The 24,942-nt window shown below is 46.8% G+C and overlaps 2 protein-coding genes and 1 long non-coding RNA gene across 5 annotated transcripts in view; all 3 read left to right on the top strand.

The window, feature by feature from the left end:
* The window catches only part of AATF (apoptosis antagonizing transcription factor), a 111,810-nt gene extending 102,414 nt beyond the window's left edge, over positions 1 to 9,396 (top strand). Inside the window, exon 12 of the mRNA XM_050764605.1 lies at positions 9,126 to 9,396. Coding sequence (XP_050620562.1) covers positions 9,126 to 9,189 — 64 coding nt within the window. The 3' untranslated portion in view covers positions 9,190 to 9,396. The remainder of the gene's footprint in view (positions 1 to 9,125) is intronic.
* TADA2A (transcriptional adaptor 2A) overlaps positions 1 to 24,942 on the top strand; it is a 556,520-nt gene that overhangs the window by 114,899 nt on the left and 416,679 nt on the right. The window lies entirely within an intron of this gene.
* LOC126939357 (uncharacterized) overlaps positions 20,385 to 24,942 on the top strand; it is a 54,717-nt gene continuing 50,159 nt past the window's right edge. For all 3 annotated transcript variants that reach the window (XR_007720359.1, XR_007720357.1, XR_007720358.1), the window contains exon 1: positions 20,385 to 20,495. This is a non-coding gene — a long non-coding RNA (uncharacterized LOC126939357). The remainder of the gene's footprint in view (positions 20,496 to 24,942) is intronic.

Here is a 24,942-nt window from a genome sequence, read left to right as displayed (position 1 = left end):
ATAATGTGGAAGATTTGAAGCTAGTAGTAGGGATGGTGGAAGTTTCAAGTGTTTTTCTTCCTTTGTTACAAAGTGCAGGGGATTTGTAACTGGCTTGAATAAGAAGGAGGCACAAGTGAGAAGAAAACCTGTCCACATGCAGTCCCCTTCTCGCCCCCATCCCTCTCCCCTCTCCTCCCTGTTCCCCAGCCTCTCAGTTCCTTTGTTTGGGGCCTGAACCTGCTTCTTGGAACATTTATAAATCTTGAGTCTGTCTGATCTTTAGGGGACAGGCCAGAGGCCACGTGTCACCATATGTAATTTAGAGCTGTAGGGCTAAAAGCTTTTGCAGAGGTTTGAAGGACCTAGTTCTGACCTGACCAAAAGAACGAATTGAAACAGACCTTCTAGAGTCTCCTTCAAGCACTGGGGAGGACGGTGATGAGAGCAGACACACCGCGTAATTTATGGGCTCCCCTGATTATGGTGGCTGGGTCCACTTAGAAATGAGTCATGTACTGCCACCTTGTGGCAGATTCGGGTGGCTGCGATTTTGTTGTTTTGGAAACTTGTGAAGAGTTCAGCTAGTGTCGGATTGGACATGATTTGCCTTGTATCTAGATTTAGGTAATTAGTGATAGATAAGGGGTGTCTCTGAGTCATTCTTATTTTGCTAAGTTGATCCTGTTAAGAAATAAGTCTTAGCTGAAAGAAGGCTGCTTTCTTTCCCCTTTACCTCTTTTCTTTGCTTTGTGGTTTTTTTAGGGGGTTTTTGTTGTTCAGTTTTGGTTTGCTTTTTGGAATGGAATTATGATGAGATTCCAGGAGAGAAGCCTGTGATCCTCTGGTTGTTGAGGGATGTTAAGAGGAGAGTCAGGGAGGGTAAGTACCGACTTTTTGGCCGTATTCAGAAATCCTGTTTTCTACTATAGTGATTTTTGTGTCATTCTGACTAAATACTAACTCCTTATAAGCACTATGTCTTTTTACTTGGATTACTTTCCCAGCAATCCAGCCTTCTTGGGGAGCTAAGTTTTTGTTTTGTTTTGTTTGAGATAGAGTCTCACTCTTTTGCCCAGGCTGGAGTACAATGGCACAATCTTGGCTCACTGCAACCTCTGCCTCCCAGGTTCAAGTGATTTTCCTGCCTCAGCCTCCCAGGTACCTGGGATTACAGGCATGCACCACCACACCTGGCTATTTTTTGTATTTTTAGTAGAGATGAGGTTTCTCCATGTTGGCCATGCTGGTCTCGAACCCCTGACCTCAGGGGTCTGCCCGCCTTGGTCTCCCAAAGTGCTGGGATTACAGGTATGAGCCACTACGCCCAGCCTTGAGGAGCTAAGTTCTAACGCATGTCGCCTGTGTCTGAGCCCATTCCCATGACATACACAGGGCTGCCCCTACCACACAGCCCCAAAAAGCACAGGGCAATTGCCTGCCATTCGGATCAATATGTTTCTCCTTTTAGGTCATAGAGACACTTCTTAAATATCTTTCTCTCACTTGTAGAGTCACTGATACAGAGTAGGATGGATTTGGGTCGGGGAAAGCAAAGGAATGATGAAAGGAGGGTACCATTTTGTCCCTAGTGTTGGTTGGGAGCAACTGTAATGCATGCACACAGGCCCTCAGCATGTTGCTCTGACTCATTCCGTTTCTCATAATCATAGATGACGATGCCATTTATGCAATAGGGACTTTGCTTAGTGCTGTAAAAACAGTATGTTTAAGGAAGATACTGTCACCACATTACTGATGAGGAAGCTAAGATTCAGGGGGGCTAAGTAATTTACCTAACGTCCTAGACCCAGTAAGGACCTGAGCCAGAGTCAGTACCAGCTCTGACAGCACTTGTGATGCCATGCTCTATGCCATATAAAAGCATTCACCTTGTTCTATTTAACTATTCAAGATTTCTATTAAGCTGGCTTCTCTAAGTATATAAGAAAAGAAAGCTGCTGTCCTCTGGTCTGTAGACATTTTTAAGAGGAAAATGGAGGAGTGAGTAGCCTTTGCCCTTTGGCCTACTTCGGTTTCTAGCAATCAGAATGGAGGCACATGTTTTGTTGGAGAAGGTTCCCTTTGTTTGGTGCCATTAGCACGTGCCAAGTGATAATCGGCAAGTCATCTTTTTCCGCAGACGTTTGGGAAGCCCTGGGCATGCCAGTAGATAGAACAGAGGAGAGCGGAGGCCTTGGGAAGACAGAGAAGTATGTGTTCAGAGTGTAGGAGAGACGGAGTCCTGCGCCACCTGCTTTGGGCTCATGAGGGCTGCAGGTTCCGAGGATCTTGCTTTTGGAGCTTTGGCAAACGGAGGGCTCATAGGAGTGCAGTCAGGATGGCAAGCAGACTTGGTCACAGGAGGAATGGAGGGAACTGAGGCCACTGAACCTGGAAAAGAACAGATTTAGTTAGAGGAAGACATCAAATAGTTGAAGTGCTGTCACAGGGAATAGTAGTCAGCCTTACTTCTCTCCTGGCTTTAGAGGGACAAGAGCCCATGACTGTGAGTCCCAGAATGACAGAATTGGGTTCAGCAGGAGGAAGAATGTTTGTGTGTCTCCCCAGATGGAGTGATTTGTCTGAGACACACTCACCTACCCGATCTAGCTTCCGCTGTGCCTTTCATGTCTTTGTAAACCTCCACAAAATCTAACAAAGTTCAAATAAGTATTCAAATATTTTTAATTAATTGATTATACCTTTAGTATGTTAGGTTTTGAGGCCAGGAATCATATACATCTAGTACATGTTTAGGCTTCCACCACACTAAGCAAATTGTTTTCAAACAAAAACATGAAAAAAGGCAGCATCAATACATCACCAGTAATTTTAAAAGCACACATCTGTCATCGGCAACCGCGCTGGTCAGTGCAGAGCAGGCGTGCTTGTGAATCTCTGTGCTGACTGACCATATCTGGGCGGACTCTACTTGTAGGGTTTCAAATCGGATCCAGACCCTGCTAGCTGTGAGCGCTGCTGTGATTGGAACCCTTTGTCCAACTTGCTTGTCGTGTGCTTTCTTCTTTTCCCTTGATTCTGCAATGTGTGTATGGGGTTGAGTTAAGGCAGAAGCAAATGCTCTAGCACTTTTGTGTGCAGGGTGGGAGAGGCAAAGGATTAGAAAGGAAGGGCCGCGACATTCTGGGATGTGTCTTATATATTTAGGGAGACCTCCCACCCCTAAGAAGCAACAAATGAACAATTTTTAATTAGTCAAAGGCAAATTATGTGTATCATTTTATGTACTTATTTTTAATAGAGACAGGGTCTCACTGTGTTGCTCAGGCTGGTCTCAAACTCCTGGGCTCAAGCGATCTTCCCACCTCAGCCTCCCAAAGTGCTGGGATTACATGAGCCGCCGTACCTGGCCTATGAGTCACTTTTAATCTGGAAAGCAGCAATATTGTCTCCGCCAGCTCCTTTGGAAGACTGGCATGTAATACTCTCTGGGAGACCATGATGCGCTTTGGGAGGCTGCGCAGGCGTTTTCGGGGAGCGGTGGAATGGCTGTGTCCTCTCCGCCGTCCACCCGTCTTTGGCCACAAGAGTGGGCAGGCACAGCTCGGGGTTGTCTTGGAGGCCGGGGGGTTCCAGGGCCAGTATAGGAGGAGTGGGATTTTCGGTAGAGTGGATGGTACAATCCCTTCAGAATCCCCAGTGCTGCAAGCTACTGACCTAGCAAATTGAAAGCCCCACACAGATCATTTGCAGGTTTAATGTGCTTCTTTGTACTGTTTGCCCAAATGACATCGTGAAAGACAGTGATCTGTGTTGTGGTGGGGTGAGTGCACATGTGGAACTGAAGGGAACGTATTTGGATCCACACATCCGGCAAGGGGCTGCATTCTCGTACACATACACCCCCATTTCACTTAGAGCTTTTAAAATCTTACCTGCCACTCAAGTAATTGCAGTTCACAGCTAGCTACAATGTGCATACTTTAAGTCTCTTCAGAAGAATCACCTAATAAGCCGAATCCTAAGACACACACACACACACGCACACGCACATTCTGTCTTTATGGAAAATGGCTGCTAATCCATGATCATTTTTTTTCTAGAAACAGGTTTTATGATAATATAGTAAAAATATTAAATTAGAAAATGCCTCACTAAGGGTTATAAAACCTTACTACACTAGAGATAGGTAATTATCCCCTCTACAGCCTAAATGACAGTTTAAAAGAAATAAAAATGTTAGTGCTCATTACTTGCTTTTGTAGGTTGCAATAAAGGGTAAGTTAAATTTTAATTCAAGGAAGAGCCCCTGCTATCGACCTTCTACCTCGGGTCCAAGTCCGGTTAATTACTCCGTAGGCCGCTCCCCTGCGTGATACCAGCATGAGCACGTTGTCTACAGTGGGCACTCCCACTAACCGTGAGTGCGTGTATGCTCAGGGGTGGGGGGACTACACATCAGTGATTCGCATCTTGATTCTTAATGCGATGGGCAGCAGGAATTATGTATTAAAAAAAAAAGTTCATTATGGATAGCCTTAAGGGGACCTCAGGTATGAAACTATACACTTACCCTGGAGAATCCAGTGGAACAAGGTTAACCTGGAGGATTGATAGTTTAGCTTCTCCGCGTGGCTGAATCCCAGTTAGGAAGATGCAGCCGGGGGAAGATGTTCATGCAGTACAAGGCGGTCTGGCCCCTCGGTCCCATAGCTCCTTTTTGTGGCCTTGTCTTTACTTGCAGTTTTTCCTGGGATGGGGTAAGGACTACGGACGTGTTTTGTTTCTTTTCAGATGTCTTTGCCTCTCCCTGAGCACCTAGACACCCGCCTAGGTTTGAGGGAAGAAGAGCTCTGTGCACCCTGTGGCTCAGTCTTCACACTGGGGTATGCAGAGACTTTCCAAGGGGAAGGTAGACACAGATAGTCAAGGGGTCAGTCTCCAGACGTACGTTCTTTCCTAAAGCTGTCTGCCCCAGAGCAGACCTGTGCTGGAGGACCAGGTTCTCCTTTTACCCTCGTCCTCCTCCGGCCTTGAAAAGCCTCCCTCGAGCCCATCCTTAAAGTAACGTGGACCTCGGGCTGCCACAGGAAAACCTCCAGGGCCCCAAACACAAGGACAGCTGGAAATATGGGTATAGAAATTGAGAAAGGAAACGCTTAAGGACTAGATGACAAGTCCTGTGCAGGCCGGGTGGTTTCCAGGTCTTCACTTCCAGCAGAATCACAGGAGAACACGAGTTGAATTGAGTTGTCAGTTGGTTGATCGTTAGGACTAATGTTCGGTGACGAGTCACTGTGCGATTTTTTGTGTGTGCCATATAATTCGCAAAGAGCGAAAAGAATCGAGTGGCATTGCTATGCCAGAACTCTGTCATTCCTGTCTGCTTGTTTATATGACGTTTCTCAGCGCTTGTGTCTACAAAAAAAAAAATAGGAGTAGAATTGATGCTGAACCCTCCTTCATTCTGGCAATAAATAATATTCCTCCATGGATCCATGAACAAATGGAGGGAAAAGCCTCATCCATATCATTAAGGGATGCATTTCCAATAACCTTTTACATGTGTATGAATGCTAAATTTTCACTAAAATTAGAATATATTGTATCATGTTATTATATATTGATTGTATCCTAATAATCCAGAGGAACATTTTTTAACTACTTAGAGCCTTATAATGTCAAACAAAATATTTTCATTTCAATTTTTTGCATTTTAAAAATTTCAAAAGTGTTTTTATTTACAGACTAATGTGGCCAAGAAGTGTAAGGGTGATTGATAAAAGACATTCAAGCATGAAACCATTAGGACAAAACTCTGTAGGGGAAAAGTCAGATGGAAATAAAACTTAAAAAGAAAAAGGTGCTATAAAACGTCCAAGTTAAAGAGTTTATATGTGGCTCACGCCTATAATCCCAGCACTTTGGGAGGCCAAGGCAGGTGGATCATGAGGTCAAGAGATCGAGACCATCCTGGCCAACATGGCAAAACTCCATCTCTACTAAAAATACAAAAATTAGCTGGGCATGGTGGCAGGCGCCTGTAGTCCCAGCTACTCAGGAGGCTGAGGCAGGAGAATCGACTGAACCTGGGAGGCGGAGGTTGCAGTGAGCCGAGATCGTGCCTCTGCACTCCAGCCTGGCGACAGAGCGAGACTCCATCTCAAAAAAAAAAAAAGAAGAGTTTATGTGTTACTTGGCTGGACGCGGTGGCTCATACCTGTAATCCTAGCATTTTGGGATGCTGAGGCAGGTGGATCACCTGAGGTCTGGAGTTCGAGACCAGCCTGTCCAACATGGTGAAACCCCGTCTCTACTAAAAACGCAAAAATTAGCTGGGCATGGTGGCGGGTGCCTGTAATTCCAGCTACTTGGGAGGCTGAGAAAGGAGAATGGCTTGAACCTGGGAGGTGAAGGTTGCATTGAGCCAAGATCGAGCTACTGCACTCTAGCCTGTGTGCCAGGAGTGAGACTCCATCTCAAAAAAAAAAAAAAAAATTATGTGTTACTTGAAAGAACCATGAGTATCAAATCATTATGGCACGTAGGTTCCATTGCAGGCATTACAAAAGTTAATATTCACAACATCTGGTCATATATTTTGTAACTATTTAAACTTACGGTGAAAAACGTTATAAAAATGTGCAACCCTTCCTTCTCCAACCTAGCAAAGAGGCAGGAAGGGCGGTGCAGGAAAGCACAGCCCAGCTGCTCAGGGCAGGAGCCAAAGCCAGGACCTGGAAGGAGGAAGGACTGAGGCCAAGCTGGACCGCTGGAATCTGCAGCAGGGGTGGGGTGGGGTGGGGCGGGGGGGAATCTTCATCCCCATGGTGCTTCTGGGCCGCAGGGAGGGTCTGCTTCGTCTGTCTCAGAGAAGGGAGTGGAAGAGTCAGCCAGGAGGTTGTCGCTATGTGCTTCATGAGCCACGGTGAGATCTGACCTAGTGGAATCCTGGAGAGCCGTGAAGTTTGAGATGCTTTGAAGGTAAAAACAGTCACCAGTTGGTGGTAGTGGGTGAGGAAGATGTAAAAGTTGAAATTGCTTGGGGACTTTTAGATTGAAATAATCCCCTATTCATATTCTCTGTCTCTGAAAATATTTTAAGAACCCAGACCACTCAGCTTCCCAAGTTGCTTTGCCATGAACAGCTGCATATGTTTGTCAGCTTTGCCCACCTGAGTGTGAAATGATGTTCTATGAAAACACGGGTTTCAGCATTTCACTCTCTGCTCCTGACACATGAACCCTGCTGCGGACAGTAACTGCTGCCTTCGGCCCAGGCGTTGCACTGATACTGCGTGCGGAGTGGGAGCATTTGCTCAGTGGTAATGATGGGGTCTGGTGCAGGCAAGCACGGCGAGGCTAGAAAGGGTATGATTGTGAAGGGCTAAATAGCCTCGCGCCTCTGCATTTCCTACTCATCAGACGTCGTCGTCGTCTTAAAGCCACACTGTCCTTTTGTTACGGCAACTCTCCCTTTCACGCCATTTAATTTTTTGTGTGGAAACAGCTAGAGAGACTTGTCTTTACTGGCGAATAGGCAGGCCATGGTGTGATGAAGTGGAGCCTGCGCCGGGCACTGCAGTATCCGTGTGGCGGAACTGGTGATTTGGAAGCCATTTGTTTGCATTTGGTCTGGGGCTGCCTTCCACCTTGGCAGGCCTCGTCTGGGCTTATTGAGGCTAGTCACATGGATGTGTGTAACAGAAGAGCAGAAGAGATGGGTGGAGCCCAAGGGGGAAGCTGTGTCCTTTGTCTGTGGCCTAGGGGTCTGCTGGGTAGTTCAGGGTGAAGGCACCAGCACATTCTTGGGATAAAATTCCTGTAATAAAATTGGAGGCCTGTTGTTCTCTGGCCTGCACTTTCACTGCCTGTCCATCCCGTGGTCCCCAACATAAGGCTAGCTTACATTTGTGGCTTCTGTACTCTATTCCTTTTGTTGGATTTCCTAATTGTAGTACCTCTATTCCTATCCATAACTATAGTAGGGTGACTACAAAAAAAGACGAATAGGTTTTTGTGTTAAAGCCTTGCTGTTTGAAAGGTGGGGTTTTTTGGTTTTGTTTTTAAAGTCAGATGTGCCGATGCTGACCCTCAGATAATGAGAGCACTTTTAAAAGCTTGTTTTCCTAACAAGATGGCAGGCTATAATTTGAGTTCGATCTTGAGAATGTCCGAGCAGGTGTAGATTTCTTCTGGGGCTCCTGGCCCATGACCTCAGCCCTGTGTGCACCTGCCCTGTCTCCGTGAGGGCTACTGGCTGGGCCTTTTGCAGAGTGTGGACGTGGATGGCTGCCTCTGTGGCCACATGCTACATGCCCGTCTCCCTGATGGCAGGGACGTCCTCACGCGGGTCTTACCTGCTTGGAACCTCATAGGTCCCTCATGTCTCTGCAGGGAGGATCTGCTCTGTATGCACAGGGGAAAGTGTTCGGGAGCTTCTGTCTCAATGACAGGAAAGACCCCTGCCCCACCCAAACTCCTTTTAGGTTTTCCAGGCCTTGGCAGATGGCTTTGGCCAGACGTTTGTGTGTATGTTGCATTTAAAAGAGTTTGAAAGTGGTCATTTACTTTTCTTTTTAGGGGCCCAAGACCCTGGCATGTTACTGTTTCAATGTCAAAACCCAACTTCAGAAATAAATTAGCCAATCATATTATTTATTAGACTGAGAATAGAGACAGAGCAGCTGGGGAGTGTGGAAGAAGCTTGGTTCTCTTCCTGAACCACTGCACAGATGATAGTAATTGGAATCTTGTTGCTGGCTCATTTTCATTGTTTTTCGAGTACTGCCAAGTCCAAGAAAATATGTGAAAACTAAATTATATCCCCTATATCCCATGTCTGATTGAATCCCCCTCATCGGGTGGCAGTCTCCTACATCCTATTAAAATATTCAATCTTGTTTTCTTACTTGAAGAGGCTGTCTGCAAAGGGCAAACTTACAGAACACTCGTTCCCTGGAGACGGGTGTCCAGCCGCACTGGACCATTTACATATTTTACTGTTTGATTGGGTTTCTTCCTTCTGTTGTATTTGTGAGTAAGAGCTGTGGGATGCATTTTTAATTACATGGCTGTGTTTTCAACAGAAGAAACCGTGTGGGGTATTTTCCAACTTCGTTCCTTTTTAACCTTGACTAGTGAACCAGTGTGTTAACCAGTTTGCCGTGTTTGTCTTTTAGGACAGAACTGTACCGCTCTCTTTTTGGCCAGCTCCACCCTCCCGACGAAGGCCATGGGGATTGACATCGCCCACCTCCGACACCCAGCGGGCGCCTTGGCTGGTGCGGCTGCTGGTCCAGATGGAGGAAACCAGTGACTTTATGGGACTGAGTTAGTAGGGAAGCCCCTGGGAAGGTGCTGTGTTCCGAACCTGTGCCTAATACATGCAAGGGCGCTGTCCCGCCCAACCCCGCCTTTAAACACCACAAATAAAGAGCACTGTTACTGCCACCACCGCTTGTGATTTCTTAAGAGGCTGAGTCAGTCTGCTTTGGCGCTCCAGTGGATGACACGTTTCTTGGGCTTTCTTTTTTTTCTAGTCCAGTGGCCTCCTCTTACAATGTCAGACTTGACATTTCCTTGACCCACTCACCCTGGCAGACATGCGGATTATTTGTGTAGTGTGGCTGTTGTGGGGAAAATGAACGAGGGGGTGCAGGTGTCCCTTCAACACAATCATGTCCATTGATCTGTAGATATACCCAGAAATGGGATTGCTTGATCATAGGGTAGTTGCATTTTTAGTTTTTTTAGTAACTCCATACAGTTTTCCGTAATGGCTGTACCAGTCCGCCTTCCCCCCAGCAGCGTGCCAGGGCTCCCTTTTCCGTGCCTTGGTGCCAGGGCTCCCTTTTCCGTGCCTTGGTGCCAGGGCTCCCTTTTCCGCACCTTTACCAACACTTGTTATCTTTCATCTTTTTTATAAAAAAGTTTGTATTGCCATGTAATAGTTGTATACATTTTAGGGGTTCATCTTTTTGATAGTGGCCATTATAACAGGTCTGAGGTGATGTCTCGTTGTGGTTTTTCTTTTTCTTTTTTTTTTTTTTTTTGAGACTGAGTCTCGTTCTGTCTCCCAGGCTGCGGTGCAGTGGCGCAATCTCGGCTCACTACAATCTCCACCTCCCGGGTTCAAGCGATTCTCCTGCCTCAGCCTCCTGAGTAGCTGGGATTACAGGTGCCCACCACCACGCCCAGCTAATTTTTGTATTTTTAGTAGAGATGGGGTTTCACCATGTTGGCCAGGCTGGTCTCGAACTGCTGACCTTGTAATCTGCCCGCCTCGGCCTCCCAAAGTGCTGGGATTACAGGCGTGAGCCAACACGCCTGGCCTCTTTGTGGTTTTTCTATGCATTTCCCCCTAATGATTAGTGAGGCTGATAATTTTTTAATAAGCCTGTTGGCCATTTGTATGTCTTCTTTTGAGAAATGTCTGTTCAGATTCTTTGCCCATTTTTGAAATGGGTTATTTGTTTTCTTGTTATTGAGTTTATTATATAGATGAATGGATAAGAGGTATAGGTACCCAGTGTACCTATACCCCTTATCGGCCTTAAAAAGAAGGAAATTCTGACACTCGCAACGATGTGGTTGAACTGGGAGGCATTATGCTGAGTGAAATGACCCGAGCACAGAAGGACAGAGACTCCCTGATCTCAATTATGCGTGGAATCTACAAAAGGCCAACTCGCGGAACTAAGGAGTAGAATTGTGGTTACTGGCGGCTGAGGGGGTGGGGGAGCAGGGAATGCGACACATTGGTCAAAGTCTACAAGGCTACAAAGTTTCACATCAGAGGAAGTATTTATTTATTTATTTATTTAGAGATGGAGTCTCACTCTGTCACCCAGGCTGGAGCGCAGTGGCACAATCTTGGCTCACTGCAACCTCTGCCTCCCAGATTCAAGCAAATCTCCTGCCTCAGCTTCCCGAGCAGCTAGGATTACAGGCTGGGATTACAGGCGCCCGCCAACACACCCAGTTAATTTTTGTGTTTTTTTTTTTTTTAGTAGAGATGGGGTTTCACCATATTGCCCAGGCTGGCTTCGAACTCCTGACCTCAAGTGATCCACCCACCTTGGCCTCCCAAACTGCTGGGATTACAGGCTTGACCCACCCGTTCCCAGCCAGAGGAGGAAGTTTTGAGATCTATTATACAGCAGGGTAACTATAGTCAATAATGTATTTTTCAGAGTAACTCGGTAAATTTCAAATGTTTCACCATAAAAAATGATAAGCAAGTGAGGTGATGGATACATGGACAGGCTTGATTTAATCGTTCTACATTGTGTACACTATCAAGACAGCACATTGTACCGCATAGGTGGATACAATTATGTTTGTCAATTTAAACTATTAATTTTAAAAACACTTAAGGCCAGGTGCTTTGGCTCATGCCTGTAATCCCAGCACTTTGGGAGGACGAGGTGGGTGGATCACTTGAGGTCGAGACCAGCCTGGCCAACATGGTGAAACCCCATCTCCACTAAAAATACAAAAATTAGCCAGGTGTGGTGGCACGTGCCTGTAATCCCAGCTACTTGGGAGGCTAAGGCAGGAGAATCGCTTGAACCTGGGAGGTGGAGGTTGCAGTGAGCCAAGATCACGCCACTGCACTCCAGCCTGGGTGATGGAGTGAGACTCCTTCTGAAAAAAAGAAAAACAAACAAAAAAAACCACTTGAAAAGAATGATTCTGGGATAGGATGCTGCTTTCTTTTAATTTTTTTTAAAAGGTTTCAGCTACTCTGGGCACACTCTGCCTATGGGGTACCCCTGCTCTGCAAGGAGAGTTTAAAAAAATAAATAAATTTAAAAGGTTTTTTTTTTTTTTTTTTTTGGTGAGACAGGGTCTTGCTGTGTCTCCCAGGCTCGAGTGCAGTGGTGTGATCATAGCCCATTGCAGCCTCTACCTCCCGGGCTCAAGCAATCCCCTCCACCTCAGCCTGTCAGGTAGCTAGGACTACAGGTGTGTGCCACCACACCCGGCCAGGATGCTGCTGAATGGATAATGTTTAGTGGTTTATCACAGTTCTGAGAAGCAGAGACTCCCCCAAAAACCTACGGGACTTTGTAATTTGGAGGCATTTGCCTATTGACACAAATATATGGTTGTTTGACTTTTTTGTCTCCTCTTTTCACCTATAAAGATTCTTCCAGAGTCCTTTTCCACACTCACCATTCCTAAATCACTATTGAGATTAGCTCTGGTGTAAATCTGGCAGGGGGAGATGATTCACTTGTTTTTCATCCAAAGGTCAAAAGCTGGAAATTAAATCCCCATAAGGGGAATTTATAGGCTTGCTGTGGTCAATATGCAGTGAAGATCATCTTGCATAAGTAATGTGTGCATATGGGTGGCCAGCATGCCGGCCTGAGCATCTCATAGGTCCTTTGCCCAGCTTGTTATTTAGAGCTATGGGATTAGAGAAGACATGTTGGATCCAGGCAACTGAATTGAGTTGTAGTTACTATAACTACTTGGTTTTTTTTGTTTGTTCGTTTTTTGAGATAGAGTTTTGCTCTGTAACCCAAGCTGGAGTGCAGTGGTGCAATCCTGGCTCACTGCAACCTCCATCTCCCAGATTCAAGCGATTCTCTCATGCCTCAGTCTCCCAAGTAGCTGGGATTATAGGCTCATGCCACCAAGCCTGACTAATTTTTGTATTTTTAGTAGAGATGGGATTTTACCATGTTGGCCAGGCTGGTCTCGAACTCCTGACCTCAAGTGATCCCCCGGCCTCAGCCTCCCAAAGTTACAGGCGTGAGCCACTGCTTCTGGCCCTAGCTACTTGCTTTCAAAGTTGAGTTTTGATATTGCTTTGAAATGTCAAAAGCAAGGGACAGATTTTTGTCCCCCGGAATCCTCTATATCATTGTCTTGGTGTCAGGGACAGCCACACAGTGCCTTCGGGCCGGACTGCAGAAGCAGCCAGGCCTGATGGCATCTGCATCACAGTTGAGTTTTAACATAAATGAAGCTGCTGAGCTCAGGACGGGGCGGATAGGAGCGAGGAGGGGTTTTCCATCTCATATTAATTGGACCTTGGTATGCAGTGACTTTTCTTGTCTCTACAATCACCTCTCTGGCTTGACTGTCAGGGAAATGTTTACTTTTCAATGTGTCTCCAGTTACCAAAAAAATCAACCGAAATAGGAGAGTTCCCCCACATTCGCTGCTTTCAAAATGATCCCTTTTTAAAATACAGAACATCCAACATTGTCCTTCTGGCCATGAGGGTTCCAGATGATGCTTGGTAGACAGCAAGGAAATGACCTCTTAGCACTGAGGTTTCTATGAGCCTGATGCCAACCCGAGTTTCCTAAACAGAACCTTTGTCATCGTTACTCTGATGAAGAAAAAGATTTAAACAGGTACTTCAAAATATTTGGAGTCCAGCAAGTTTAATTAAAATGGGTTAAAAATGAGAGCTGAGGAAGAAGGAACTGACGGAATTTTCACTGAAGGGAGGTTTGCATTTTAAAATTCAGAAAACCACCCTCCTTCCAGCCAAGAATAAATTGGAAACTATTTTAATTGACACGGATACTGCAATTCAACTGTTACTAGAAAGACAGATTAGTTGATTGATTTGCATTTTAATAAAACTAATACTTTACATTTTGGTAGCTAATGCTGATTTTCAAATGAGTTGAGAACAGTTATCAAGAGTTTCAATCCAGAGCCCTTTTTCAGTGTTGACTGAAGCATTCCTCTCTTTTGTGTGGAGTTCGCGTTTATTTTATTTTTGCCCAGCTGACTGCTTCACACAAGACACTCATAAACCATAGACCTTAAAGGTCTCACCAGTACAGTGAGGCGGTGAGCTGGTCACACTGAAACGTGGCTGCAGGCACAGCTCTACGCTGCCCAGGTGTGCACCAGAGATGGGAGCTGGGAAAGAGGGCAGAGGGCCTCCCTTAATGGTAGAGGAAATGCTAAGGCTGGCTTTTTGTCTTATTATTTTATTTTTGAGACAGGGTCTTGCTCTGTCACCCAGGCTGGAGTGCGGTGGTGCAATCTCGCCTCACTGCAGCTTTGACCTCCTGGGTTCAGGTAATCCTCCCACCTCAGCCTCCTGAGTAACTGGGGCCACAGGCACGCACCACCATGCCGGCTAGTTTTTGTATTTTTTGTATGGATGGGGTTTTGCCATGTTGGCCAGGCTGGTCTCAAACTCCTGAACTGAAGTGATCCGCCCACCTTGGCCTCCCAAAGTGCTGGGATTACAGGCGTGAGCCACTGCACCCCGCCCCACTTGTCATCTTTAGTACTTTGGGGTCCTCTTCTGTGTCTAGAGACAATCATACAGAATAGCCCCGGTGATTCTTGGCCGGGGAGCAGTTTGCAGGTTTTTACTTCTGGACTGTTTGATATTTTTTACTTATCCTTAAAACCAAAATCCTCATGCAGCCATGTCTGCCGCCCGCCCTGCACGCATGTATGCCAGCTGAGAAGCGTGGTTCACGGTATTCTGCATTTTAATATTAATAGCTCAGTCAGATGATTTCCATGTTTTCTCAGATGTCACACTTCCATTACTAACTAGTCATTCCATCTGGGGCCTGTCTCAGTATTTCGCCAAATCCCCTGTTTGGGGACATTTACATTGTTTCTAGGTTTTTCCTCTTAATATACAGGATGATAGTACAGGAGAATATTTGTGCATCAACTTGTTTATGGTGGTTTTTGAGACTTGTTTTTGTTGGTGTATATCTGTAGGAGTAAAAGGAATCAAGTGAAAGAGTCTGCATGTTTTTAGGGCTCTTGGAACATCGTGGCGGCGTCAGGGCCCTCGTCCACCCCCACTTGCCTATTCCAGGCCGTCTGTAACACACGGCGTGGAGGAGCCAGGGAGGACATTGGCCCTGGAATTTGATCCTGGGGTTTATTTCTTGCTCCCCAGGGACCCCTTCAAATCAGCATGCTCCTCTGGGAGGATTAAAGGGCTGCTTCCTGTAATGTGCTTTGAAATGATGCTCCAATGAAAGATGGTGGGTAAATAGAAAGTGACACCATCATCTCCGTCCCAGGCCCCTGTCTTTTTTTTTTTTTTTTCCTGGCTGCTGGATCACATATAATTTGCTCTCCACATGCCCCTCTTGTTTTCATGCTCTTGCTACTTTCATCGCCTTCACCCTGGGGTCTCCCAGGCAGGTTTTCCTTGTCCTCTAGACTTTGGTTTTGGTGTGCAGCCATTCCTGTCCAGGGATGCTGGCCAGGGCTCCCTATTGAGCATCATTTGGAACCCCTGGACATGTGAGAAGACACGGCAAAGCCAGCCCCCTGCTTGCTCCAGCAGCTGACCCTGCATCGCCAACTTAGGGATGTAGTTTCCTTTTTAGAGGTTGATGTACTGCTCTCCACATGCATTGCTAAGACCCCTCCAACATGACTGCCTCTCTCAGCCTTACCATTTAATCCAAAGAGAGCAGAGTGTGAGGCTCAGAATGAATCCAAATGTGATGTTGGTCATAAAGGTTGGTACCATTCCCCAGGAATGAAGCAGTCACTCTACATGGAATGTGTTAATGCCAAGATCCGCGTCTCCCCGGATCCAGACACACAAATGAGGTGGGCACTGGCCCCAGCACAACTGTACAGGTGGGCAGCGGTGAAGGGTGTCAGGGAAGAGCCCGAGGCTGGGTGTAAAAGTGTGGGTGTTTTATGCCTGGGCCACTGCCTGCCCCTCCAGTGACACCAGAATAGTGCCACTTTCTATCCTTGCTGTTCTATTGCCTGTGTTTAATAAATGCAGACGCAACAGTGAGCCTGGCCTAAAACGAATGAACTTTGTTTTCTGCATCTCAGTTTGTGTTTTTACTTTTTTATTGTTGTTGTTTTGAGTCAGAGTCTCACTCTGTTGCCCAGGCTGGAGTGGTGTGATCTTGGCTCACTGCAACCTCCACTTCCCAGGTTCAAGTGATTCTTGTGCCTCAGCCTCCCAAGTACATGGGATTACAGGCATGTGCCACCATGCCCGACTAATTTTGTATTTTTAGTAGACATGGGGTTTCACCATGTTGGCCAGGCTGGTCTTGGACTCCTGACCTCAGGTGATCCGCCTGCCTCGGCCTCCTGTATTTTTAATTTTAAGTATGTGGGTGGGCGCAGTGGCTCATGCCTGTAATCTCAACACTTTGGGGAGGCCAAGGTGGGAGGATCACTTGAGCCCAGGAGTTCAACCTTGAGATCAGCCTGGGCAACAAAGTGAGACCCCCACTCTCTACAAAAAATAGAAAAAAAAAGCCAGGTTTGGTGGTGTGCACCTGTAGTCCCAGCTACTCAGGAGGCTGAGGTGGAGGATCCCTTGAGCCCAGGAGGTCAGGGCTGCAGTGAGCCATGATTGTGCCACTGTACTCCAGCCTGGGCAAGAGAGCGAGACCCTATCTCAAAAAATAATAATAAATGTATGTATGTACATGTGTATTGGGGCATTGTGCTAGAAATTAAATGAAACTTGACTTCGTGAAGAGAACCATTCTAAGTTAACCTCATTTTCCTTCTTTTCTTTCTTTCTCTTTCTTCATAACATTTACAAAATAATTGCCAGCAATTTGGTAAGTTCATTAACTGATTCTCTCTTAAGTCCAGGCTGCACATCGCCCTGCTGATTCGTGTGGATTCGATTTGTCCAACAGTTCTATCAATGAAGTCGTCATTACCCTCTCCTCGTGTGTGCAGGGGGGGAAGGTGGTAAATGCAGCCTGAGTGCGCCTTATCTAACTTTTGTTTTTCTCGTGGATCTATAGATTTCCTTTACGGTGCTTTTCTTGCCCATCGTGTGGGGTCTGTCAATAGGATTGTTGCCTCAGCTGCATTTATATTCCTGAGAAGTTTACTCCGTTTATTTCCCCTGGTTCCGGGTTCTCGGAGTTCATTTGTTGAGGTCAAGGACACCATGTTCTCAGGAAAGAAAATTTCAAAGAATGTGGAAAGAAAGAAAGAAAAAAAGCAACAGCTGCACATCACTGATCGGGTAGAAGAAGAATATAAGGATCTCAACATACATCCTGACAGTAACACATGAAGAGTCCTGCCCGCCCTTCCCACCCCGTCTGCCTCTTTGCGACTGGATTGGAAACGAGCTCCATGTGTGCTGGGCAGGCAGGTTCCTGGCACCGGCAGCTGGTCACTTCTCTTTTCTGCGATCTGCCCCTCCCGTGCTACCAGGTTCTAAGAGGGACTTAGGAACACATTGCTAGTGCTGGCACTGGCTTGTGTGATGTTTTGGGTAGAGGACACGTGTGATTGAAGGCTGGAGTCGTGGAGAGAATCCTGGACTAGAAATCAAATCTGCTGGGGTCTGACCTTGAGGAAGTCGCTTCCCTCAGGGTCCTTATTAGTGATCTGAGGGTCAGTTCATGGCTGCTAAGGACTTTCCCATTCCGAAGCCGCTGTTTCTAAGTAAAAGCAGCGTCGCAGACTTGAGTTAGTGCGGTGTGAGAATGCTGTTCAAGTCCATTCCTTCAGGTATTTCTTGACCTCCTACTGTGTGACAGGCACTGGTGGAGGCTTAGCAAGGAGCTCTTTGGGCCCGTGACCCAGTCTCTAGGTGGTTTCTGTTGCCCTCCTCTTTTCTTCGGTAGGGTTCTGTGGGCTTGCGTCTCATCAAAAACCGCTGCCCCCTCTGCAGTTGTTCTGAATCTTGGCTGCAACTCCTGGAAGCTCAGGCTCTGGACCCATTTTCAGGCTTAGCAGCACTTTCCCCAGGTTCTGGCTCTCCAAGGTGAAAGCGCAGCCTCAGGGGAGGGCGCTGGCCCCGGTGCTCAAGGCTCCTCACATCCTGGGCCTTCCAAGTCTGGCTCTGAGAGACCGCCTGCAGGAACGCAGGTGCATTAGTATGCAGGTGTGCTGATACCCCAGCACAAAGCAATTAGCCTGCTGCTCTGCAATTTCTGCCTTTCCCCAGCAAGTGTGGCTCAAGTGTTGGTTCCTTTGTCTGCATGGCCAGCACCATCCTCTCTCCTGCGGGGAGGCCTGGGGGCTCCAGGGGATGCCTCTTCTAACTCTAGGAGTGGTCCGGAGCATCTAGACCAGAGTTGTCCGATAGAACTTTCTAGGATGATGGGAATATAATCTGGTTGTTCTGTGCTATCCCGCACGGTAGCCACCAGCCACATGTGCACTTGCAGTGTGGCTAGCAGCTAATGTATTAGACAGTTCAGATTTGTATGACTATTTTCCAACCTTTTGCAAGGCACAGCAAGTGCCAAAATTAAAGATGAGGCAAATGGTCAGCAGATGAGGTGGCAGGAGCTCCAGCTGTCCCAGGGCTGAGGGGCTCAGTGTCTTCACACACCTGTGCCCAGCCCAGCAGGCTGGGGGGAAGTCCCTGTTCTAGACCTGAGCTGGGGCTGGTGCTGTGACCTGTCTCCACTGAGTTCTTGGCCCTGAGACCTGGGGTAGGTGGAGGGCGTGGGGAAGCGGGCGGTTTTCTGCGTGGTGTCCAGGGTGGTCCGGGGAGCCCGGGAGGCTGACTCAGTCTCATCTCCTCCTGAGGGACTGGGCTCGGAGCTGAATCCCTGATGCCATGAAATTATTTTCCAGCCTGACTCTCGTGTCCTTTAAAGTTGTAGCACACTGCACTTGGTTTTAAGAGCTAAATGTAAGGCGAATACGGAGCACTTTAAATGTGATAGCTCCGAGTTCACATTGTTTGAGGAGATAAGGAGAAAGGAGCAGGTGCTTTGAATTCACTTATCAGCCTTTTCGCAGGCTCCTGTCCCTCCGCACCCCCCAGCGAGGTGCTGTGATGTTCCACCAGGATCTTGGAATTGGAGGCTTCCCCAGGCTGCGGGGCCACCGTTTCATCGGCTCACCTTGCTGGTAAGGCCAGGGCTTTGTTCCTGGGAGTGCTTGGGCCCCAGGTGTGTGTGTCTGGGAGGCTCCTGCCGGGCAGGGCAGGGAGAGCGGCCTGGCCTGGGAAGTAAGCCCCTGTGACAGGGCTCCTCGAGCCTCTGGAGCCCTGGGGAGAGTTTGCATTTTAAGGTCACATCTCCATCCTCCAGGAGAAGGATGAGAGGGGCCGGCTTTAAGTCCTAGTTCTCGGGTATATAATTAAACAGAGATTTTCCTTCCTGAAGGAACAAAAAGAGGCCAAGGACAGCCTAATTGCAACCTCAAGATTGCTTCTCCAAGAGTGGCCTGAGCAAGTGGGCCGAGGTAGATTTGCAACTCTGGCTGGTGTGGTGGCCTGAGCCAGCGGGGCCCAGGTTCGGCTGCTGACGGCGGTCCACGGGAGGGGAGGGTCTGTTGGGCAGGGGAGCCTCTGCCTTGCTTCCTTTTAGGGTGAGCCTTTGGTTTTCCTGTCCCAAAGGGGGGGGCCACGTGGGAGCCAGCAGCACACACTGGCCACCACTGACCGCTCCTGCTGTCCTGGCACTCCGCCCGCTCCCAAAGCAGCAGCCCATAGTGACAGGTCGCGAGTGCCATCAGAAGGGTGCACCGCTTTATTTACGCGGCTGTCAGCCAGGCTGGCTCTTCCAAAGTCGCGCATTACCAGACAAGTGAAGGCAAAATAGTGATGCTTTATTAATTGTGGGTATGGCTGCTAATTAGAACCCAGGCCTGGGTTTTTATACCTGTTTACATACACTTGCTCCAGAGCGGAAGGACTTTCTCATCTCTCCTTGCCTCTCCCCCACCCCCAGAAGAGAATTTCAACTTTAAGACAAACAACTTCATTTACAAGTGTGTCTCTAATTAGCTGCAGAATTAGGGAAGCTGAGCTTTCCCCCATAGATCCGCTCAAGCCTCCAGGGAGACTGGTGGAATAGAGAGAATCGCATTTCCAATTATTTTGTTGAATTGCTAATTTAGTTATTGTGCCTGGTGTAATTGTGATGGGTATTGGGTGTGCAATTCAATTTGTTTTAAATATTTGTGGGAAGGCTGATCAGTAATGGAGCTGACCTATTTTGTGGCCCAAATTGAGAAAAAAAAGACTACAACACAACAGCCACAAAGATAGAGTTTGTTTCCATTTTTATTTTGATCTCTCTCATCCCTCTTAAGACCATTGATGCAACAAAAGGATTAAATTAAAAGATGACAGCACTTTGATCTTCTCCCTTTGAAAGCTTAACTGTCCTTGGTAGTTTAATATGCAGCTATTTCAGGGTAGAGTTTAGATGCATTGCTGGAGTTGAGTCGTTTCTGCCTCCCAAAATTGCATTTCTGCATGTGCCTAAAAGTGATTTGGGGTACTCAACTTTCTAATAGTGTGTAAAGTAGTGGAGGTGTATCTGTAACAAATAAAGCAAAGCCGTGAGAGCCACAAGTTCGCCACTCCTACTGGGCAGAAGTCCATTGCAGAGTCCTGGAACCTTCCCTCCAGGCAGCACCATGTGCAGAGGTCGGTGGCCAGGAACCCCACCCCTGGCATTTGCATAAAGCTCGCCCCTCGGGAGCCCTGCTCCTGGTTGGTTTGAGCCTGTGCAGGTGAGAGGAGGGCTAGGTGATAAGTTCCCTCATGGCTAGCGGTGACTCTGGAACTCCTGGAGGGCCAAGCTCCAGCGTCTCTCTTCAGCCAGAGTCTGGACCGGGAGGTATGGCCAGGGAAAATCTGGGATGTAATCTTGTTTACATGCCTATTGGGTGCTGAGTCAGAAACACAGTCTGGGCCTGGGCCAGGGCTGTGGCTTGAAATCAGAGCTCTGCTGGGACCTGAGGTCACAGAAATAGATTACAGGACCCGAGCCTTGGGCACGTACGACTGAGGTTGCTCACAGGTGACTGGAACCCCTCACCCTCCACAGCGTCCCGCCGGGCCCGCCAGGCGTCCTCAGACACAGGCTAACTAGGGCTTGGTTGGGCAGGATCAGAGGGTGGCACACCAGAGCAGATTTTCAGTAAAGGTTATAATAAAATGGGTCATAGACACGGCTGTTGTAATGAATTTGATCCTAAAGGATTCATTTTGTAACTCGATTAGCTTAGCAAGGTGCCAGGGTCAGTGTCCATGCTTAGCTGCTGAAGAGAAGTTTAAACTTCATTACTTTTATGTGAGAGCTCACAGGGACCAACTGGAGGAACTCCGCCCCAGGTGGATCTCTTTAACACGCCGTTCTGGAGGAGCTGGGCCAGGGCAGCTGACGGCCGCAGCTGCTGGTCCTAAGGAGGGGCTGGGTCCCGTGCGAGGACAGTGATCATTGAACCAGCCAGGCTGAAGCTGAAAAGAAACTGGCAAGCAGCTAGAGCAGCCGGGGATGGGAGGGAGAGGAGGCGTTTGTGGAAACACCTGCAGCGCAGGAGGGCAGGCTGTGGGATGTCAGTGGTAAGGTCTGTGTAGCCCCTACCCCATGATGGTGGTGGTGGTGGTTATTATTTGAGACAGTCTCACTCTGTCACCTAGGCTGGAGTGTAGTGGCATGATCTCCGCTCACTGCAACCTCCACTTCCCTAGTTCAAGCGATTCTCCTGCCTCGGCCTCCCGAGTAGCCAGGATTACAGGTGCCTGCCACCATGCCCAGCTAATTTTTGTATTTTTAGTGGAGACAGACTTTTGCCATGTTGCCCGGGCTGGTCTCCAACTCCTGACCTCAGGTGATCCGCCCGCTTTGGCCTCCCAAAGTGCTGAGATTAGAGACATGAGCCACCGCACCCAGCCTCCATTTTCTTCTACAGTGTTGTTACTGAGGTAGAATTTACATGCCATAAAACTCACCCGTTGTAAATGTACAATTCCGTGGTTTTTACTACGTCTGTGGCGTTGTGCTGCCACCAACACAGCCCATGTTTAGGACATTCTCATCACCCCACAAGCTCCTCTGGTGTTGCCGGAACTCCCTACTCCCAGTCCCAGGTAATTTGCCTTCTTTTCCGAACATTGCATTTAAAAAGAATCATACAGAGTGTTTGTGTCTGGCTTCTTTCGCTCGGCATGAGGTGTTTATATCTTTATTCTGGCATATGTCAGTAGTTCATTCCTTTCGACTGCTGACTAGTCTTCCATTGTGTGGATATACCACATTTTGTTGATCCTCTTGCCTACTCATGAACATTTGGATTGTTTCCAGATTTGGGCGATGATGTATGAAGCTGATAAGAGCAATCACAAGCCTTTGTGAAAGATGTTTTCATTTCCCTTGGGCAGATACCTAGGCATGGAACTGCTGAGTATGAAAGCTTATGTTTAGGCCGGGCGCGGTGGCTCACGCCTGTAATCCCAGCACTCTGGGAGGCCCAGACGGGCGGATCACGAGGTCAGGAGATCGAGACCATCCTGGCTAACACGGTGAAACCCCGTCTCTACTAAAAATACAAAAAAACTAGCCGGGCGAGGTGGCAGGAACCTGTACTCGGGAGGCAGCTACTCGGGAGGCTGAGGCAGGAGAATGGCATGAACCCGGGAGGTGGAGCTTGCAGTGAGCCGAGATCCGGCCACTGCACTCCAGCCTGGGCGACAGAGCAAGACTCCGTCTCAGGGGAAAAAAAAAAAAAAAAAAAAGAAAGCTTATGTTTAGCTTTTTCAGAAGGTGCTAAACTGTTTTCCAAAGTGCCTGTATCACTTTATATTTACACCAGCAAAGTGTGCGGGCTCCAGTTTCTCCACATCCATGCCAACACTTGTAATTGTCTGTCTTCCAATTATAGCCTTTCTGGCAAATAGTGGATTCCCACTGTGGCTTTAATTTGTTTCCCTAGTGACAAATGATGTTGAACATCTTCTCGTGTTCATTATTCATGTATCTATCTTCTTCGGTGAAACATCTATTCACATCTTAATTTAAATTGAGTTGCCTTGTTGCCTTGTAAGGATTCTTTATATATCCTGGATTCAAGTCCTTTATCAGATATATGATCTGCAAATATTTTCTCCCAGTCTGTGAGTCAGTGGCTTGTCTTCATTTTCTTTTTCCTTTTTCTTTTCTTTCTTTTTTTTTTTTTTTTTTTTTTTAAGATGGAGTCTCACACTGTTGCCAGGCTGGAGTGCAATGGGGCTATCTCAGCTCACTGCAATCTCTACCTGGGTTCAAGTGATTCTCCTGCCTCAGCGTCCTGAGTAGTTGGGATTACAGGCGCTTACCACCATGCCCAACTAATTTTTTTTCAGTAGAGACGGGGTTTCACCATGATGGCCAGGATGGTCTCGATCTCTTGACCTCGTGATCCACCTGCCTCGGCCTCCCAAAGTGCTGGGATTACAGGCGTGAGTCACTGTGCCTGGCCGTCTTTATTTTCTTAATGGTCTCTTCTGGAGCACAAAAGGTTTTAATTTTGATGAAGCCTAATTTATCAATTTCTTTTTTCTTTTATGGATTATGTCATATCTAAGAAATCTTTACCCAATCCAAGGTCACAAAACATTTTCTCCTACTTGTCTTCTTGTGGATGTTTTATAGTTGTAACGTATATATTTAAGTCTGCAATATATTTTGAGTAAATTTTTGTCCATGGTGTAAGAGTCTAAAAATATAACTGTGTATGGATATCCGAATGTCTTGGCACCGTTTGTTGAAAAGGCTAGCTTTTCTGCCATTGAATTGTCTTGACTTCTTTGTGGAAAATCAGTTGATCCTAAATGCTAGGATTTCTTTTGAGACTCTCAATTATGTTCCATTCTATTTGCTTGTGTTTATATCTGTGAACATTTTGAAATCAGGTAGTTTAAATCTTCCAAATTTTTATCAAAATTGTTTTGAGTATTCTGAGTCCTTTGCATTTCTGTATAAATTTTAGGATACAGGGCCGGGCACGGTGGCTCACACCTGTAATCCCAGCACTTTGGGAGGCTGAGGCAGGCAGATCATGAAGTCAGGAGATCAAGACCAGCATGGTTAACATGGTGAAACCCCATCTCTACTAAAAAAATTAAAAAAAATTAGCCAGGCCTGGTGGCAGGCGCCTGTAGTCCCAGCTACTCGGGAGGCTGAGGCAGGAGAATTGCTTGAACCTGGAAGGTGGAGGTTGCATTGAGCCAAGATCGCGCCACTGCACTCCAGCCTGGGCGACAGAGTGAGACTCCGTCTCAAAAAAAAAAAAAAAAATTTAGGATACGTTTGTTTATTTTGCTTGTTCTTCTTCTCCTTCTTCTTTTTGTTTTTTTTTTTTTTTTTTTTTAGACAGGATCTTTCTCTTTCACCCAGGCTGGAGTGCAGTGGTGTAATCACGGCTCACTGCAACCTCAATCTCCCAAGCTCAAGCCATCCTCCCCACTCAGCCTCCTGAGTAGCTGGGACTGCAGGCACATGCCGCCACACCCAGCTAATTTTTTTTATTTTTTGTAGAGACAGGATCTCCTTATGTTGGCCAGGCTGATACTGAACTTTTGGGCTCAAGTGATAACTCCCACCTCAGACTCTCAAAGTGCTGGGATTACAGGCATGAGCCACTGTTCCTGGCCTAAATTTGTTAATCTCTAGAAAAATGTCTGCTGGAATTTTGATAGGGATTACACGGACTCTATAGATCGATTTGGGGAGAACTACCATCCCAACAACATTGAGTCTTCTCATCCATAAACATGGACTAGCTCTTCATTTGTTTTTATTTAATTGCTCGCAGCAGTGTTTTATAATTTCAGGGAACATGTCTATTTTGTAAAATTATTCCTATGTCTTTTGTTGGTTTGGATGCTGTCAATGAAATTATTTTAATTTCATTTTAAGATTTCTTCTTGCTGGTGTATAGAAATACTATTATTGAGTTTTTAAATTTTGTAGTCAGTGACTTTACTGAATGCATTTATTCGTTCTAGTTTTTAAAAATGGATTCTTCATATAGGATCATGCCATTTGTGAATAATGAGTTTTAATCTTTTCTTTCCAATCTATAAACCTTTAATTTTCGTGTAGCCTATTGCATTGGCCAACACCTCCAGTGCAATGCTGAGAAGTAGCAAGAGCAGATATTTTTGCCTTATTCCATCTTAGAGAGAAAAGCATTCAGTCTTTCACCATCACACATGAAGTTACTTGAGGTTTTTCACAGACGCCCTTTCTCAGGTTGTGGAAATTTATTTTTATTTTTATTTTTTTGAGACAGTCTCACTCT

The sequence above is a fragment of the Macaca thibetana genome, chromosome 16 (genome assembly GCF_024542745.1).
Source record: "Macaca thibetana thibetana isolate TM-01 chromosome 16, ASM2454274v1, whole genome shotgun sequence".
NCBI lineage: Eukaryota > Metazoa > Chordata > Mammalia > Primates > Cercopithecidae > Macaca > Macaca thibetana.
Note: the sequence above shows the minus strand (reverse complement) of the source record. Positions and strands in the feature narration are given on the sequence as shown.